The sequence below is a fragment of the Rhagoletis pomonella genome, unplaced genomic scaffold (genome assembly GCF_013731165.1).
Source record: "Rhagoletis pomonella isolate Grant_MI unplaced genomic scaffold, Rhpom_1.0 Rhpom_scaffold_00010, whole genome shotgun sequence".
Lineage (NCBI taxonomy): Eukaryota > Metazoa > Arthropoda > Insecta > Diptera > Tephritidae > Rhagoletis > Rhagoletis pomonella.
In genome coordinates, this window is record NW_023458564.1 from 4,283,849 (window position 1) to 4,303,386 (window position 19,538).

Here is a 19,538-nt window from a genome sequence, read left to right on the forward strand (position 1 = left end):
TTTTAAATTTTGGCAAATAATCGAAGAGCGCACACTTTCTACACAACAAACAAACAAAATCCATTTCCAAGATATTTAAATAACTTAGACGCTCTCAAAATGTTAAAAAAAAAAAAAAGTTTTTACAAGCAAATCGCAAAATCCAAATTCGAAAACAATGCGCTGGCAGTTGTGCAAAATGAAATCTTAAATATCCAAGTAGTACCTTAGAAAACATCAAAAAGAAAAAAATTAAAACTTAAAACTTATAAACATAAAACTAAAATTCAAAAAGAAAAAACTTTAAACGATAAAAAATAAACAAACCGCACACACAGAACCTTGTAAATCCCAACCAACTAACCTAATGATAGTGCGACGTTTTACAGTCGCCTTCTTTCAAATTTTCACGAAAGGCCTCGTCGAGTTACTCGCTGAAATTGGATCCGCCCGGCAAGGGAAAAATCAAGGCCAAGCGAAAGCCGTTGAGCACACCGGCCTCGCCGTCGCGCGTACGGAGCGAACCGCAATGCACCTGCATGTCGGCCGAACAGTATGCCCGTCTCCGGACCGATCCCAGAGTACGAGGTGAGGATCAACAACTACTAAGTACTACCACCACTTGCTACTACTTACTACTATTACTACTACAACAAACTGTTACTCTAAACTCTTAAAGTTGAACTATGTTATGTTGAAATGACTATTCTCTTATAGAATACTTGACCAGTACCGTTGATTGCATGCGACCACAAAGTAGGACGTACTTAGACCTCTTACTTAAGGAAGATATTACCTTTAGTGCTGTTGATTGCCAGGTTTTATTTTGTCGATTTCAGTCAAAATTGCCGAAAAAATCGATCGGTAGCGTTTCTTCTAAGTTGGGTGGTAGCAATTCTGGACTGTTCTTCCGATACCAGCCAGAGAAATAAAGAAAAATACTTTTTAAGTATTAACCAGATTTCATTCCATTTAGAAATTAAGAAAAGCTAAGCACACTTTGCATAGACGCATAGTGATACGAGTACCAAAGAGTTCATAGCGTAACCGGAGTTATTTTCCTTTAGAACGTTTGTTCGCTTAAACTGGATTTAGATATTCGCTAAAATCGGATTTGAAGTCAGATTCGGAGCTGTAAGATCAATCGGAGTTCAGAAGTTCCTCGTTTGTTACTTAAGCTACTCGAAGTTACCACGAGCAGACATTCATATCAGGGACCGAACATAACAGTTATTGATGAAAACTGTCACGGAAAAATTCACTATGAAGGATATGTTCAACAACTAAGTGATACATACCAATCGATTTCTTTTTTCACCGAGAATCAAATTTGAAAATAATTTTTTTTTTGCAATTTTGCAATTATAAATCCAAGATAACAATTATTTTTGATTTTTATATTATATTTCTTAGACAACAGTTATTGAAGACTGTTATTTATAAAAGTCATCAATAAAAATCAGTCAGTAACTTTTACTTTTAAAAGTCATCAATATAAATCAGTCACCGACTTTTATTTTTTAAATTATTCATATAAAAGTCATTAACATTTTGTGCAGTTTAGAAGGTGTTGGGAAACAAAAGTTTACTTTGACTTATACAAAGGAATTTTATAAGTGTGAATTAAAGAGTTAAGGTCAGTGACTGATTTTTATTTATGACTTTTATAAATAAAAGTCTTCGATAACTGTTATCTAAGACATATGTATAATTTAAAAATCAAAAATAACTGTTATTTGCAGATGATGATAAATGAAAATCAAAAATAATTGTTATTTTGGATTTATAAAATAAAAGTTAGAAATAACGGTTATTTAAGGAGTAATTAAATAAAAGTCAAAAAATAATTGTTAAAGAGCGATTTTTTAATAAAAGTTGTAACTGTTACGGTCCCAGGTTCATATGCGTTCCGCGAGCAAATTAATTAGTAAGAAGTGAGAGTAAAAAACACGTCAGGAACGCCGGCTTCGTTAGACACAAAGTTAATTTAACAGATTTCTTAAAACATCTCAATGCTGATCAAGCATAACAGAGTCATAACAAAAAAATTTAACGTAAAATTTCTCCGGACATGACACTGTCGGGTAGCTAAATCGTACAAATAACCTTAATTTTGAGCAGTAGATTATGGATCTGTACAATACTTTTCTAGATCATGTAATTTTCGCAACATATTTCCATTTGAAGCTTGCATTGCCAATGAAAAAAAACTCAAACTTTAACATGGAAAATGTTACTCATACGCCATTGTAGAAGTATGTACGAGTAGTGACAAGTACGCTATGGCGTATGAGTAACATTATTTCCTGCTCCTATTTTATATAAAAAATTATTGCACATTTTCATTTGACCTTTCGCAACTTGTTTATTTATTCAGGATTTAATATAAAATAAAAAGCAATTACAAAATATTTATTAATTTTTAAATTTTTGTTTCATTGAACTGAAAGTATCTTGGGAAAATAACCTGATCTGGACATGTTTTGGCATTTTTGTGTAATTTCAAAACTTGAGATTTTCCCTACATTGTAATCTGTGTTGGCAGACAGATATTTTTGTCTAAGTTTACCCAAAACTTTTTTCACCAGTACTTGTGTAAAGAGCTTAGTTTACGAGTTTCTTGCTTAGCGCGCACAGTTGGAACTCTTAAAGTCAATATTTTAAAAGAAACAGATGGAACAGCCAGAAGTTATGTTGCATTTCACATTTGAAGAGCTTTTAGGATTACACATTTCCAAGCATTTATTGGCTAACCGCCTGAGTTTAGCGGCAGCGCTACGTTCGCAGGAAAACATCTTAAGAGTCACGCATGTTATAGGAAGTTATCAAATACCTCAACGCCTTCCTTAATATACTTTTGTGAAGCTTTACTCTACAATATTTTTAATCCATACTCTGCATATTTGCAAGTTACATATCCATACATATGTATTAGGCTTATACATATAATCAAATTTAATTCCAAATTATTGGCGATTTCAATTGAATAACTGGTCATGAACGGAAGCACTTACTGCAAGAAAATTGCAAGGACTTTTTCATGCTTTGTACAGAGACGCGTACATGCATATTTAAGGAAATTACAACAGGACGAACTACAAACACATACATATGTACCCACACTTACACATTTCCATTTTGTCAATTGTTCTTGTGGCTGACAACTCATTTACATATACATGCCTGTATATAAGAACAATTTTATACTTGCATACACACAAACATACATGCATAGATATGTATGTAGTACATTTATACAAAGATTAAAACTACATACATTAGTCTGCCCACATAACACTATTATCGCCTATCTTTTATTTATTTTTCTACTTTCATTCCACTGATTCCACCAAACCAATATCCGTCTAAAATCCAATAAAATCTCGGTCACATTTACACATACATACATACCCTACTCATCACCCACGACGGACTCCCCATTACTACCATTGCAAAATTACTACCCATTTCACTACTACGATCACAACAAAAAACGCCAAACGCCTTCTTTTCATTCCTTCACTTTCGCTACATACAAGCACACATACATACATACATACATACATACGAACATACTTCGCCATCGCAATCTCATCACACCTCATTCACATTTTGCAGGTTCATCCACTTTGCCACGCTCAGTAGGCTCTCGCATAACCGATGTCGATGTTGGTGGACAACAGAAGGTGATGGCAAATGCCACCAGCAGCACTTCATTGTACGATAATGTTGCCAGCAGTGGTGTAGGAGCTCAATCCATGAATACACTTGGCGGACAAGGTAAGTGTAGCATAACGCAAAACTATGACTATTTAATACTAAGTTTACACATAAGTTTATTCCTTATTCTATAATTAAAAAAAAAAGAGATTACCCATACGAAATTAGTTCCTCGTTAATCTGCAATTATAAAAAAATGCAGGTCAAACCGATAACTTCGGTGCCCAAACTAGTTTTATCGATTATTTTTGCGATGAAGAGGAGAAATGTCAAATGTAAAAGTAATCAAAAATAAGGAAAAGAGGTTTGTAAAGTTTTTTTTTGATAAAATATTAAGATAAAATAAAATAAAAGATTTAATTGAGATTATCTATATATGTAAACGTACTTTAAGGTCGGTGTTATGCAGAGAAACTTTTTTTAGCGTCTGCTCAGTTTTCTCTGAGCTTGTTATGTCGAGTTTGGCACAGGGTTGCACGTTGATTTTGGTTTTCATGCCTATTGTCAACGCGAAATGAAAATTTCAGTTTTATATATCGGGCAAAAATTAATATTTTTTTATAATGTTTCGTAGGCAATTAACTGTACCCTAAACTTTGAAGCTCTCACAGAAAAAATTCAGTTTCTTGTCTTCTGATTTCCACACAATTTTTGTGTATAACAATCTAAATTTTTTTCATATGGCAACACTAATTTTACAGCAGTTTGTCCCAAAGAATTTAGTTTGCTGTGAGAGTCACCGAACTCTCGCTCTGCGAGTTGGCTGCAACAACAATAGCATGCAGTTTGTCAAACGAAATTTCTGCACACAACCGACCTAAATAATGCAACTTTTTAAATAGACACACATGTACACATATATACGAATGCTATAAGTGGAATGCACTCAAAAAAATTATATTAGTTAATGAGCTAAAGCAACATTTTGTACACGAGGCCTATCAGCTCAATTGTAAATATCTCGCGGAACTATTCGCTTGCAGAATAAATACATATCGTCTCCCGGGAAAAAGATTGTCGTATGTTACTTTCGGCAGGTTTTGGAAAATCCCGATTGAACTTTGGAATGCAGTTTCTCAAAAACGCGACGATACACTTTCTCCAAAGTTTCGGAAGTTCACGAAATTCTTAAATTACTTATTTAATTTTATTGCTTACCGTTAATTATTTTTCGGTTTATGAACGATTTTCTGCAGTAAAATTTTCTCGTATGCTACATTTGTCAACAATTTTGCAGCCACTTTTAAGACATGTGATACAAATTGGTGCTGATTTAACAATACTTATTACTCAATCTCTATCGGAAATTTAATGATATATCCAAAAATAGATAAAGTCATTTGCAAGATCTTGATTAGCTTAGTATCACTGTATTTTTAACTAAATTTTTACTTCATTACCGATAAATTTTAGTAAATATATCGGAAACTACACTGAGGGGAAAAAGTAGTAAAGTCAAACAAAAACGTATTTGATCTTACTAAAAACGTCAATAAAAGTACTGTATAGCAGAAAATATTCAATTAAAATACGCCTATATTAAAATGAAGCATTTTGCACTTCACTTTTTATCATTAAATACGAACATTTTTAAACGATAATCAAATAAAAAAAAATTAATTTTTACGATACGTTGTTTCCGTGAGTTTAAAGGACACATATAAAAACTGACACAACCAATCTAAAGCCTTTATTTTAAAATATATAAAACTAAACTATAATTAAATATTGTCAAATCGTGCTTACGACTATCTTTTATCCAGGCGACGATATGTACATATATTGTTCAGTTAGAAAAAATCCGCCTATTTTAAAAAAGGGGATGGAGGAATTTTTAGCGAATTGGAATCTTCCACATTCGGAGTCGGCTGATGAGGCAGCCAGTGTCAATTATCTTTCTATGATTAAACGGGATAATTGTACTGACTGCAAGAACACAAAATAAGTACTAATTCCTAACATGGGCGTACGCAGGTTTGTAACTTTCTTTCTGTGCATTTCATAATCAATTCCCAATTCAAAAAGTTTATGAAATAATTTAAAACTTTAGGGGTCTTCACATGCATTTTGGTAGTTTTGGTAAACTGGTGGTTACTCGATAATTTTATCTACTCTGAACGCCCTATTCAGCTTACTTTTGTTAGTCTGATAACTTATGTTTATAAACAGCTGAATATTGCAATTTTCCTTTACAAAAAATAAATTTTAACCGAAAATTTAATTATTTTTATTCAATAATATCTGTCACTTACTTAAAAAATGGTAAAATAATTCTCATTTTCGTTGTTGGTGTTTCCGACAGGGTAGGAGTGTGATGTAATGTGGAACGATTTTCCGTCATCCCTTGTCAAATTTGGTTTGGAGACAAAGCGGTTTCGGCGTTGTGCCATCTTCAGTGTCATTTTAAATAAAATAATTATTATCTTTTAATATTTTCTACTTAGTTAGTACTTGAATTTGGGTTTTGGTATGCTTAGGTTCACAGAGAGAGAAAACAAAAAATAAATCATCACTAAAACAATTTGGTCGAGTTCAACAAAGCACGCCAGTGGTTCCTCTTTTATGTTAACTTACGCCAATTGGAAATGCCAAGTTAAGCCAAGTCCTTCTTCACCTGGTATTTCCATCGCTGTGGGGGTCTCCCTCTTCCTCTGCTACCACCAGCGGGTTCCGAGTTGAAACATTTCCGAGCTGGAGCGTCGGTGTCCATTCGAACGACATGGCCAAACCAGAAAAATATGGTTATTTATGTATAAACCTGATCCGCTATATAACCCAAAAACATGATATTTTAGGTTGTGCCGTTATTACATAGGACCATCGATTTGAGAAACGCTGTATCCGCTGGTAACAGCAGAAGAGGAAGAAAAGGCCAGGAAGGAAAGGCACAAAAGAGAAACGACTAGCGTGATTTGTTGGATTCGATCTATTAGAGAAATATATATATTCAAAAAAAGTTTTACTAATTTGCAAGTTTCATGCACAACTGATTAATTTGTTGTTTATTGGCAGCAATTTTCTGATAATTTCCCCTAATTAATAAGATTTTTGGGCACATGAGCATTAAAACGTGATAATTTGTGACAATTGTTACAAATTAATAACCCAGAAATGCAACATAGTGCAGGTTATAGGTGGGTTCGAATACAAAACACCAAAATAGGTTTCTTAGAGTTAATTCGTGAAGCCTACAATAAAATAACGGCATTTTACTACTTGATGCACTTATCTTTATTGTAGGATTACTCGATGAAAACTCCCAAAAGTTCAAGTCTAACAATATATTTATATATATGTGCCATTTTAAAGATTTATACACAAATCTTCATTAAAAATCAAGACCAACCTTTTAAGCAATATTAAGCTAGTTCTGAATTCGAATCAATAGTATCTAAAAATTTTAGACATCTGTATATACATATGTACTACTTAAATCTCACTGAAAAATATGGAACAAGTACGGTTTTATAGACATGCTGACTCCAGCGACACCCATAGGACGAATTTTAGGAAAGAGTTTTTCTATTTACGTGCTTAATATGTAGGTACATATTCATATGTTCTGTATTTGAATCAAATTGGACTTTAAATACGGGTTTTAAGAATATCTCGAATCCAGCGCCACCTATCGGGCCAATTTTGAAATAAAATATTTCTTTTCATGTGACTAATAAATGTTCAGCTGTTTTTACTTTTGAGTTCACGCTGACTTGAACATTGACACGCCATTGTTTGCTAAATAGGAGCAACGCAGTTATAGAATTCAATGTTATTTCTTTAAAAAACTTTTTCAAGAATAACGACCCATTTCAACAAAAGGTAACAAATATCTGATGTAATGACAACGCCGAAACCGGTTTGTCTCCAAACCAAATTTGACAAGGGATGACGGAAAATCGTTCCACATTACATCACACTCCTACCCTGTCGGAAACACCAACAACGAAAATGAGAATAACAAATATATCTATATTGCCTATTGACCACTGCATAAATCCACATACGGCTGCCAGACGTACAAATTTTATCAGTACAGTACTGATTTTTCAACTCTTCTACTGATTTTACTCATTTTTTCAATCGGTACGCTAATGTCCTGATTTTTCAAAACTTGTACTGATTTGTACTGATTTTCAATTCAAACAAAATACTTTAGGGGTTTCTTAAGGTTTTTACATAACTTCGGAACTTTTTTAAACTGTACTGTAAGAAAAGAATTTAATTATAAATAGTTGACATGTTACAGATAATGTTCTATATGCCCAAGAAATTAATACAACAAAAAGATCAATCGTTTCACGTTCATATCGGCGGGCCATGAGGAAATACGGATGCAGTCCTTAAATAGTGGCACTCTTCCAGAATTTGAAAAAATATGTAATTTAGTGTTTTTTTCAATACCACACTCAAACGAAGCAAACTGAGAGGATCTTAAGTATATAGTTTGCTTCCTGGCGCAAAGAGCGAAATCAACTCCTAATTAAAAATTTTTAAAGTGAACTTCAAATTAAAATTAATTTTAAAATTAAATGTATAGAATTGTTTGACTATTTAAACACTGAAGATGGAAATGATCTCATTATTGCTATTCAAAATTATCATAAGTGTAAAACAATTTATTGGCTTCTGTGTACAATGATGTGTACTCTCATGTTAAAATGAATAACATTTTTATTTTTTATGAACTATATTTTATTAAATATACCAAAATATTGTTAAAAACAAGTTCTCTGGCGTTTTAGAGTATTATCTGTTACTTACATTCATAATTTTGCTTTGAATAAAAATGTACAGAAAAGTACTAATTTAGCGTGAAAAAGTCTGACGTACTGATTTCTTGCATGAAAAATCTGGCAACCCTAAATCCGCAATTACTCAAGTAAAGAAACCATTCGTATACCGCTTACATTTTATTCAGCAGAAAGGCTAGGGCGAAATTTTTCAGTGTACATACATCCATACCCCACGTGTTCTTCAAAAGTGCATCAACTTAAAATTTCTTGTTTGCCAAAAAACGCAAAACACAATTTCTGAGCTGAGTTAATCTAATGGGGCAGGAAGGCTTTACTGTAGCTTTTGACAAAATGAGAAATTTTGAGTTAATACATTTTAGAAACATTTTTGCGATAGTACTCAAATAGTATACATCTATGTATGTAGTTTTAATGCAGTATGTATGTATGTATATGCACTTTATTTGTAAGTTTTATAGGTTTGCAGTCTTGTAGAGCTTGAAATGAATGTGCGCTGAAAGCTTTTTTGTGGAATCAATAAGAAAGCCCTTAAAATACTGATACTTCTTTACGGTACTCTCATTTTGCGCATGCGCTCTTAATTGAGAGGGCAACTCAGCTTAAAAGCTATGCATTCCCATTAGGTTTCGAGCTTAACTAACTAATTTAAGAAGCTTTTTTTTGAAATTATGGGAAAATCAAAAACTTGGATAAATGATAAACAAAAGAAATACAATACTTGTAAATATGTACATACATTAAATGCATAAAATTTTCAACCATTTTTCCTTTGGTATATTTTTTCTTTTTCCATAAAATTGCGTTAATAGACACTTTGGGTCGCCAAGTAAAATCACAACAAGATGCGAATATCGCCGCCTCGAATGCAGGTGTGAACACGGGCACTCCTAGTGTTATGGTTTCCGGAGTTGCTACTGGCACAAATGATTTATGCACACAAAATCATGTTGGCTCGCAAGTGGGTCCAGACGATGGACTTGTTGGCGGTCAGCAAGACATGGATGTGTCGAAGAATGAAGGCACTCAAGTTGGTGGGCCATTGCACCAGAATGTTGGCACCTCCACAAAGTCTACCGGCACACGCACTAAGGATTACATGGATGAAATGGTGAGTATGTAACTGGTTGTTTAACTGAATGGGGTTAAATTGATACCCAAGTAAAAATGTAAAAAATTATACTCATAATTAGATACCTACTATTTTTTTATAATTAGAAAAATAGTGGGGGAAAAAATGACTAAGTGCCGTTTTCTCATGTAGATCTTAAAGTTTAGCTTTGCTTATTCCGAAAAAAATTAAACATGTATTTAACAGTTTTTGGAGCATTTACCTTACTTGATTAAGCGACTCAGAAGTATGTCCGATACCAAATGTGCATTCTGAATTCCTACTTCGATAAGGCGGCAACGCCTTTGCTAAAGTAAATGAAATTCGCCAGGGAAGTGGTAAGGACCACCAAGTGAAGTGTATGTTGCTGGCGAGGCATTATTGCGTGCTGCTATTTCATACGGGGTACACATGCACACATATACATACATACATATGTATATGACCTTCTTTCTCTTTTAAGTCGGCCGGAGGATAAAGAATCGTATTACGTTCTACTTCCCTCTTCATACTGGCTCTTGAAAGCACCTCTCATCTAGCTCTAAAATAAGCCAAGCCGGCTCCTAAGTGCAAACGGTTCTTGGGAGCCACTTTGTCAATCTCTGGCGTAGTACTTACATATGCATAATCGTTCTAAGGAGCAGGCCCATACTTTTCCCGATATCACTTATACATATGCCTTAGATTGAGTGGTCTGATATTTTACAACGTAACTTTAAAAACTACGATTGTGACGGGAAATTTTCCATACCAAGAATAATGATTTTTCATATTCGCAGAGGCTCTGAACTATGTAATTTTTACCGGTAAACGTATCCCACTTTGCTCTCCTTAAAAACAAATTTACTTCAGACAAGTTTTAAGCAAATTAGACTTGGATTTACGGAAGCGACGTGACGCTCACTGCATAACTTTAAACATGTTGTCTGAGTGAGCATGAATGGGGCACCCGCATTTGTTCAGGTGGGCTTGTCGGCCGACAGACTGGTCCTCAGACAAATGTTTCGCGTCACGCAAGGCAAGCGACTCTACAAATGCAACAGATTAGAGCTGTGTGTGTGGCCATACCTGAGAGTTTAAAGGCTTCGCCCACATATGCTGCGTGTTTATGCCAAACACGCATACATTTAAATGCCTTTATGGAAAATATATTTATTTTTTTACATACATATACATATGCATATGTGTATATGTACAAGTACATATGTATCGGCCACACGCTCAAGTATTTAATATCGACGTACCCCTACCTTCACCGATTTTGTGTAATTTAGTTGTGGCGACTTCTGATTTTCCACGCCACCTCCCCTGTATATGCAGTCGATCAGCAGAAACTCAATCATTTAATTTACAACACCACAGTAATAATATTATACCCTGCTGTGTGCTTGAAAATACTAATGTACATATATAATTATGTGTTCTAATACATCCTAGTGGGAAAATATAATGTAGTTTAAAAAATAATGTCTCGCCCTTATAGCCGATACGTTAGTTAATTAGTTAATTTCTTGGGTGTAACAGAACAAGAGACCCCTCAATTTGAAATTCTTTGGTAACTCGTAAAGAGAGAGTCCCTAACCCGGTGTGGCCAAGATACATTCCGCTTCCCTAATGCATCCCAAAAGGGTCCTGGTAGACGAGTCCCTTATAACAAAGGATTCGACCATTCAGTCAGAGAATATGCTCCGAAATTTCATTATCGAGGCAGAGTCGGCATTCCGTCTCTGTGATCACACTTATTCTGTGCAAGTGGAATCGCAATTGGTTGTGACCTGTCATTTACCTAGAAAGTAGCCTGATACCATTTCTATTTACTAAAATAATATCGTTTCTATTGAAAGGGTAGCCGAAGAGCCTAGTCTGTCTTAGGCCCCCACCTCTCTGCAGTTTTCACTGCGTTCCGAGTGTAACCATTCAGTAATCATGGCTCTCGAAGAGGACCAACTGAGACCACAGAACCGTTCAGATCCCGAAAAGGCAGATAGCAATTCTTCTCGTGCTAACTCGTCGGCGACCTCGTTGCTCAGCACAGTGCTACCATATTTTTGGGTGCCAAAATTTGTAGCGTTTCAAAGCAGTCTCTAACCAGCTTGTATTTCATTGTTCAGTTTGATGTCTGCTTGGCTATCTGAAAAGGTAACTAAAAAGGCGCACTTTAAACCCTTTTTAAGGTTTAATTTTTCGAAGTTTGAAATTGCGACTATTTCTGCCTGAAACACCATGGATTGTTTGCCCATGGGAATTGCAGGTTTGGTGCCAGGTCCAAAAATACCTGCTCTATTCTCCATCCTTGAACAGTCTTTGTACCAGTGTACGTATCTTAGATCAAGTGCAGGGAGCCCATTTGCTCAATCTTCGCAATCGGGGATAATTACTTGGAACTTTCTGTCAAAGCAGACCTCTTTAGTCATGGAATCAGAGATTATCTGGTATCATCCCAAGAATACCTGCATGAAGCCTCTTTGTTCAGAAGCCGTCGTTAGATTCGAAGTTGAAGCTCCGTCGTGGCTGCTGTTTCCCGGATAAAAATATGGAGAGCCGCAGTTGAACACATTCCTATAGATTCAGGCACAAATAGGCATGCCAATTTTTGCGATTTGTTAAGGCGAAGTATACCAGTTTTTTGCAGCTTCTTCTGCCACCATCCTATGGAAGCATAAGAAGCCTGATTATGGGCGGACGAGCATACGGAATAGCCTCTCTATCAGCATTGTGCTCAATCCCCATGTTCGCAGGCCCACATGGCCCATGTGGCTTTAGCAACCGTTCTCTCAAGATGTGAGTTCCATTTAAGTCTCTTATCTAGCGTAATCCCCAGATATTTGACCTCATCGGAGCCTTGAAGCACTGTGCCTCCAAGAGTGACCAAACCAAGGTTTGGTTTATACCTTGTTTTAAACGGTACAAGAACAGCCTTCCAAGAATTTATGCTGAGGCCCTCATTGGCACACCAGTTTGAGACAACGCGAAGAGCTGCACATGTAACGTCAGAGACAGTACTGCCGAATTTTCCCGCAACTAGAATTGCCAGGTCATCTGCGTATCCCACAATCTCCTAACCTCACTCATGTAGTATGTTTACGTGGTAGTCCACTAAAAGTGACCAACGCAAGGGAGAAAGGACGTCTCCCTGTGGCCAGCATCTCATGGCTATGATATTTCCTTGAGTATTACCCAAGGAGGATGTAATTTCACGCTCACGAAGCATAGCGTCGATCCAACCAACGGTAGTAGGGTCTAAACCTCTTTGGACCAATACCCTTGAAATAGTATTGTCGAAAGCACCCTTGCTGTCCATGAAGGTACACAGAGCGGGCTTCTAGCCTCGAAAGCATTTTCGATCCCATAAACCAGATACTGTAGCCCCGAATCCGTTGATTTCCCTTTGACAAAAGCAAATTGTGTGTGGTGTAAGGGAGTGAAAGTGTTAAGTCTCTCCCTAATATGGAGGTCTAACAGTCTCTCTAAAGTTTTGGGAGTGAAGGAAGTTAGGCTAATAGGTATGTATGATTTAACTAAGTGAAGGGGACACCTTCCTCCAAGTGTACAGTATGTATTCATAGCAATAACTAGCCCTAAATGTACAGATCTGGGGATCAATACTTCTTTGCAGTAGTGCTGGGAAGATCCTATCCCCACCCGCTGCCTTGAAGGGTTCGAAAGGAGGTCAGGAGGAGGGGTCATCAGATCATGGTCCAACAGCGAGGCTGGAAAAAGCTAGCCGATACATTACAAGATTCATAATTTTTTGTACGGGCATATCCTAGGAAAGTAAAAAGAAAGAAAAAAAGCGCTCGTGCCACAGAACCCGCGACCAAAAATTTTGCAGTTGAGCATACATTAGTATGTAAATTCATTCGGCTACAGCAGTTGCTGAGATAACGTGGAAAAAAGACATATCGCTCATTTACTGCAATAGTGTCATAATTAAAAAAATACAAATTTTGAGTTGAGTATACAGAGTGTAACTTGCACTCTCTCTCTCAGTCAAAAGTTGCAGGTTTTAGTCCGAGGTTTTTCTTCCTGCAAGTTCATGAAAAGTGTCAAACGATAGGCAGGGTTGCATTTGTAAACAAAAACAGAACGCGGTGAAAGCAAAGAATCTTGCATGTGTTAAAAAATGAAAGTTGTTACAGGAAAAGTGGTTTTTCGCGTTCCAGGTGACTTTTGCTGTTTCGATCTCGCTCCTCTCTTTCAAGAGAGTAATTTTGTTATTTGACAGTTTTACAGGTTTTTACAAGAAGTTATCTGGAACGCAACGTATATTTACTATGGAAGTATATGTATGTAAATTTAAAACTTAAAAGCCCTTTTCTTCTTGTTCTACTTTTTTGAGTTATGACAATATTTTGATTTTCTTGTGGCTTCAAAATTCAATCGTAGTCGTCAATGTGGTTCTTCATATTTTTCCACTGGGGTACAATATATACATACATACATATATATGTATATCACACGTAAATAAATGCAACCGTTTGTTATCGTTGCAGACACGTGATGCACGCGCACATGACATGCACCAGCACCAGCACAACATAATCAACAACAACACCAGACGCAAAACCAAGAGCACCGAGGACATGAACGTTGACACCAGCACCCTGAAACGCATGCTAAAGCCCATGCCCAGTACTGAGAGTCCCGTTACTTCGCCAGAGATGGGACGGCGCCGTTATAATTACTACAATGCCAATGTGGCCAATACTCTTGGGCCGCAACATATGCATCAACATGGAAGCGGCATGGGCATGGGAATGGGCATGGGCGGCGGCGGTGGACCTGGTGGCATGCACCACATAATGAACAACAACAATACCATGGGACGTGTGAGCGGTCAATCGTCGAGATTCTCTGGATCTAGGTAAGTGTGTGTGGGTGTGGGTGTGTGCGCGCGTTTGTACGTGAGCGAAACAAAAAAAAAAATATTTTGCATTAAATTGGAAAAAGAAACCGAATAAATACAGTAGAAAGGCAATATAAAATTACTGCAGCAAAAAGCATTGCTTGCAACTCAGTGTGCCACACAACTAAATGACCGGGCCAAGACCAAAGCAAATCTAAAAGTCTAACTGCCAAAGCAACCGACAGAGCAACCACCGCAACGCGGTTGAGTTGTTTTGCATCGCCGTTTAAGCCAGTCCGCGCCAATAAATTTTCGCCAGCATTTTTAGTGTAAATTGGCAAATTAGGAAAGAGTGTTGGGGAAGCATGAGGCAACAAGTGTGGCGGGCGTGTTTTGTCGAGGTGCGAATAGCGGTGAATTTGAGCTAAAAATTAGCATTGTGAAAATTGTGCAGATATCTTCTTGGTTTGTTGTGATGCAAAAAAAAAACAAATAATAATTGCATTTGGTTGCCTTCTGTGCAACTGCTGTGAATACGAAAAGTAGGCGTTAATTTTTGGAAAACTGTACCAATTGTGTCTAATGAATAGGATGAAGGAAACGCTTAGTTCGAAATGGGAATTCCTAACGCAATTTCTTTCCTCTAACTCTGGAACTAAGTTACTGTTTAAGTTATAAAATTTACTCACCTCTTCAGATTTCATCAAACCGCTTTGGCGCAATGTGTTTTTGCATTTAAAACCAAACCAATGAGAATACGAAAACATCTTGCAACTGTAAAACCAATAAGCAATTATTACAGCCATTTTCGGGGTCACTAATTATTAATCCGCTGTCAGAATTGCAAAATTCGAAATGAATGAATATAAAGAGAGCACTTAGGGTACAGGCCGTTACAGTGAACAGTTTTCGCTTCTTAGGTGATCCCTTTAGAAAACTCAATGTCAAAAAAGGCCTATCTAGAAACTTTATTTTCTCGAATTATGGCTGCACTTTTGGGACTCGGCCTCACTATGAGACGGCTTAATTTTTAACTAAGTGTAACAAAAAAAAAACTGCGCAATGCGGTAGCGCCGTGCAAACAGCTGTTTTCGAACAATTTGTGGCAGCGCCGCCGTTGAATCAGCTGATAATCGTAAACAGTTAATTGTTTTCTCTTGAATGTTTAGATTCCAGAGCGTAGATATAAACAGAATTTGTGATTGTGTCCTGATTAAAATTAGCGAATTAAACAAAAAAAAAAAATAAAAACGCGATTGCTATTTTATCGCTGAATAGATTTTAAGAAAGAATTCAAGCTGTGTATGCTCAAAAAAATTCGCGATTTTTTACCAACTTCACTCTTAGTTATACTACAATGCTAACTTCAATGCAAAATTTTCCTAAGTTTTGCACAAAGTCCAGAGATTTTGTTATGTTTTCTGATGTAGTATGAACTATATTTTAATAAAAATTTCGCGGAAAAATTAAGTAAAAAATTGTCCATACATTGTGAAAAATTCTCTGTGCCATTAATTTTGAACGGCACTGTGCATACATACATACATCTATATCTATATATATAAAAATTAAATTTTTCCGTATGACGTTGATGCCTGACCGATGATGGCTGAACCGATTTCGATTTTGTAAAAAGTACTTTATTGGACCTTCTATGTGGATGGTTTTTCGATAAAAAAATTAAAGAATTTTTGTTGTTGTTGTCGAAAAGTAAAGAAAGATGAGACGTCACGATTTCACAATTTCAAAGAGTTGGTCAACCATCGGAAGTATATTATATGTCACTAAACTACTAGACGGCTGGACCGATTTGGTTCATATTTGGAATATTTGCTAGCCAATTGAAAAGGAATATTTGAACTAAAAAATTACACGATAGCATCCGATGGGGTTGGGATATTCCTAACATTTTTAAAAAGTGGGAGAATGATGGATGTCTACAGATATACATACGTCACAATAAAATGTTGAAACCCCTTTTCTGAGGGTACAAATATATATCAAATGTAAAACTTTGTGCAGCTTGAGTGTTTAAAAGGCCCCACACACGCATCGATTTATCGGCGAACCAAGCTGACCAACTTACTTAACGAAGTTCGGATTTGTGAATTGTAAACAACACAAGAGCATCGTTAGACTTTAAGTTTTGCTAAGAATGCTTGCCATTTTTCTGTATTCGTTATTGCTTCCGCCGTAATTTTAACAAATTATATGGAATCTCACAAGCGAAATGAACCGAAAAAAAACACATGTGAACGTTAATGGGCCTTTAAAAAAATTAAATCGCATTGTAGGTTGCCAACTTGTCTACACACAGAGCAACAAGTTGACCAATCTGCCTCAAAAATCAAAAGTTTTTGATTTTTCTCCAACCTGCCGAACAACTTGACGATGGTTGACCAACTTGCCTACACACGGCTTATTTACAACCAACTTCTAGCACTTGACCAACTGGTTCACCGATAAATCAATGCGTGTGTGTGTTCTGTAGCTTTTACAATGGGCTTACATGCACCAGTATTTACACCATTGCATGCTTTGAACTTGAGTAATTCTTGCGACTGTTTGCAATTTTAGACAACTACATAATTCATATTTCTTGAAAATATTTTTACGATTATTTCAAAATTAATCGATTAATAATCGATTAATCACACACAAAACTACGATACAATTAAATCGCAAATTGGACAAAAATCATCGATTTATTTAATCAAATGATTAATCGCTGCCATCCCTATAACGGTATATGTGCCGGCAAGATTAACCTAACCTAACCTATTTAATTATGTATCTTAGATAATAGCAGTAATTTATTAAAACATTTGATGTTTTAGCTAACAAATAGTTTTTTTTGAGATTTTTAACTTAAGTAACTTTTTTACATAACAATGTTATTTCTGCGACTAACCATAAAGATAAAGGCGGAATGGTATCGAAAAAATGCGATTTAAAAGTCATATTCAGGGGTATAAAGCTAAAAAATGCATGCTAATATTTTTCAAATCCAGCTGGGTTTTCACTCTTAGCTAGATAAAGCAGCAGAAACTTTTTTTTCTACGTTTATTCCACTTCACTGAGCACCTAGTCGATGACGACTGGCTGACTATCTATTGCGTGAAAGACTGAAGTCCACCTTCAACGAACTGATTGTGCCTTATCAGTTATCCACCATACACTAGTTATTAACAGTGCGGCAAATTTTAGGAAAGACTCGCGAGAATGGGATCGACACTCACCATCTATTTGTCGATTTTATAGCCGCTTTGGACAGCAAGAAAATTATTTTTCTCTATGCCGCAATGCCTAAATAAATTATTAGTGTATTTTATTAAACAACTCAGTGATCAAACTCAAAGAAATTTATAGCGTTGTCGATAAATCAGTAAATCTGAAAAAATCGGCCCTACTATGGTTGTCGACGTCGATGTAATTTTTTCTTCAAAAATAGCTCTCATCAGTCCAACTCCGTTTAAGCTGACCACAGTGGTTTTGCGAGGAACAGCTTTCTGCGAAAATGCTGCAGTTAGCGTAGCTGGAATTTTTCAAGAACACCCTATTGATGGACTTAGGCGAGCCTAAGATATTGACCAAAAATTGTCATCTTTCACACAGATTGTTTTTAGAGCATAATGGACCATATTTTTGCTATTACTAATCAAAATTTCAAAAAAGCGGATTTTCGGCCAACGCTAATATAGATAGATAACTATTTTTTTCGTGTGATATTTTATTTATAATATTTTTACTAAAGGCAACACGTTATTACTAAATAATTCATAACTATTTATGCATTTTTTTCTACTCTATTTTCTGGCTCAACCAGATCATCTCATGAAATTGGTCGTGGATATCCACAACGAAATCTGTACTTGGAATTGGAACGCGAACGCAGCTGCATTGAGGGCTCGCCACCCTCCGACAACGTCATGTTTGACAATCAGTGCTATGCCACAACGCCCAGCTCTAGCAACGGCAACTCCGACCAGGATCAATCGTATGGTCAGCGCAACGCCGGTGGAGGTCGCCATCAACATCATCATCAAGCACCAAATGTCACCCCCACCCCAGGCAGTCCAACATCACGTCTACTACTCGAATATGAAATGCATTTGAGAAACACCTTGGCCAAGGGCATGGACGCTGAATCCTACAGTTTGCATACATTTGAAGCTTTGCTCTCACAAAGCATGGAGAATTTGGGTATGTCAATAAGTGAATCACCACTAAAACAAAGATTTATTTTTCCTATTCGTTGTTGTTGTGTTGTTTTCCTTTTTTTAATTTCTGACATTCTTGTCTTGCTAGTGATAGTTGTAGCATTTTTTGAAAATTATTTTTCTATTGCTTTATTTACATAAATTATTTACCCTCCCTTCGCTATGCATACATAGTGTAAAATCAATTTTAACTGAAAGTGAATAACCATGCGCATACATATACCCGCACGTATACGTATGAGGGTGTATAGAAATCTATGTAGAACCCCGCTAAATCCATCACACATACAAGATTACAACGCTTTCGATAAACTTTCATAGCTTCTTTCATACCTGTGCTTACCTACGTAGTTGCATACCGTTACATGCTACATACATACATATAGCTATTCAAATGAAAGTAGTTCGAATGTCAATCCCTAATGTGGGGAATACTTTTGATAAATCCGCTAACTCTTTAATTGGATAAAAGTAGAGTTAATTGAAATCGACAAAAGTACATAGAAACACCTGTACATATGTAGTATGTATGCATACATGTGACTTTGAGTGACAGAAATGGTAGATTTATTTGTTTAATTTGAAATCACTGAATATACAAGACAGTCACTTCCCATAGTACACTGAGAAAAGAGTTTAGTTACGCCAACTAAATATATTTCTAGAAACACATGATTTGGCTATAGTTACTTTTTTCGCAATGTAGAAATATGTACATAAATGAGACCAGTTTTCATACTTAAAATTTCTTATTTCGTATATGGACGACTCAGCTGATCGACCTATATTGGCAGGCGGTTCGAAAACGCGCTATCTCAATGAAAAATAAATATATCGGCAGCTGAGATAGGGCGTTCTTCAAACAAAATCTGAGATAGAGCGCTTTGCAATGAAATTCTGAAGTAGGACGT

At 36.1% G+C, this 19,538-nt stretch overlaps 1 protein-coding gene across 2 annotated transcripts in view; it reads left to right on the top strand.

Annotated features, from left to right (window-relative positions):
- The window catches only part of LOC118745953, a 79,381-nt gene extending 61,035 nt beyond the window's left edge, over nt 1-18,346 (top strand). The window contains exons 7-10 of one of the 2 annotated variants that reach the window (XM_036479626.1): nt 354-567; nt 3,598-3,759; nt 9,263-9,561; nt 18,234-18,346. In XM_036479626.1, the coding sequence (XP_036335519.1) occupies nt 354-567; nt 3,598-3,759; nt 9,263-9,561; nt 18,234-18,245 (687 nt within the window). In that variant the 3' untranslated portion in view covers nt 18,246-18,346. Of the gene's footprint in view, nt 1-353; nt 568-3,597; nt 3,760-9,262; nt 9,562-18,233 lie in introns of those variants that run through there. The other variant, XM_036479628.1, reaches the window with a different exon arrangement.
- Nucleotides 18,347-19,538: the final 1,192 nt, after the last annotated feature.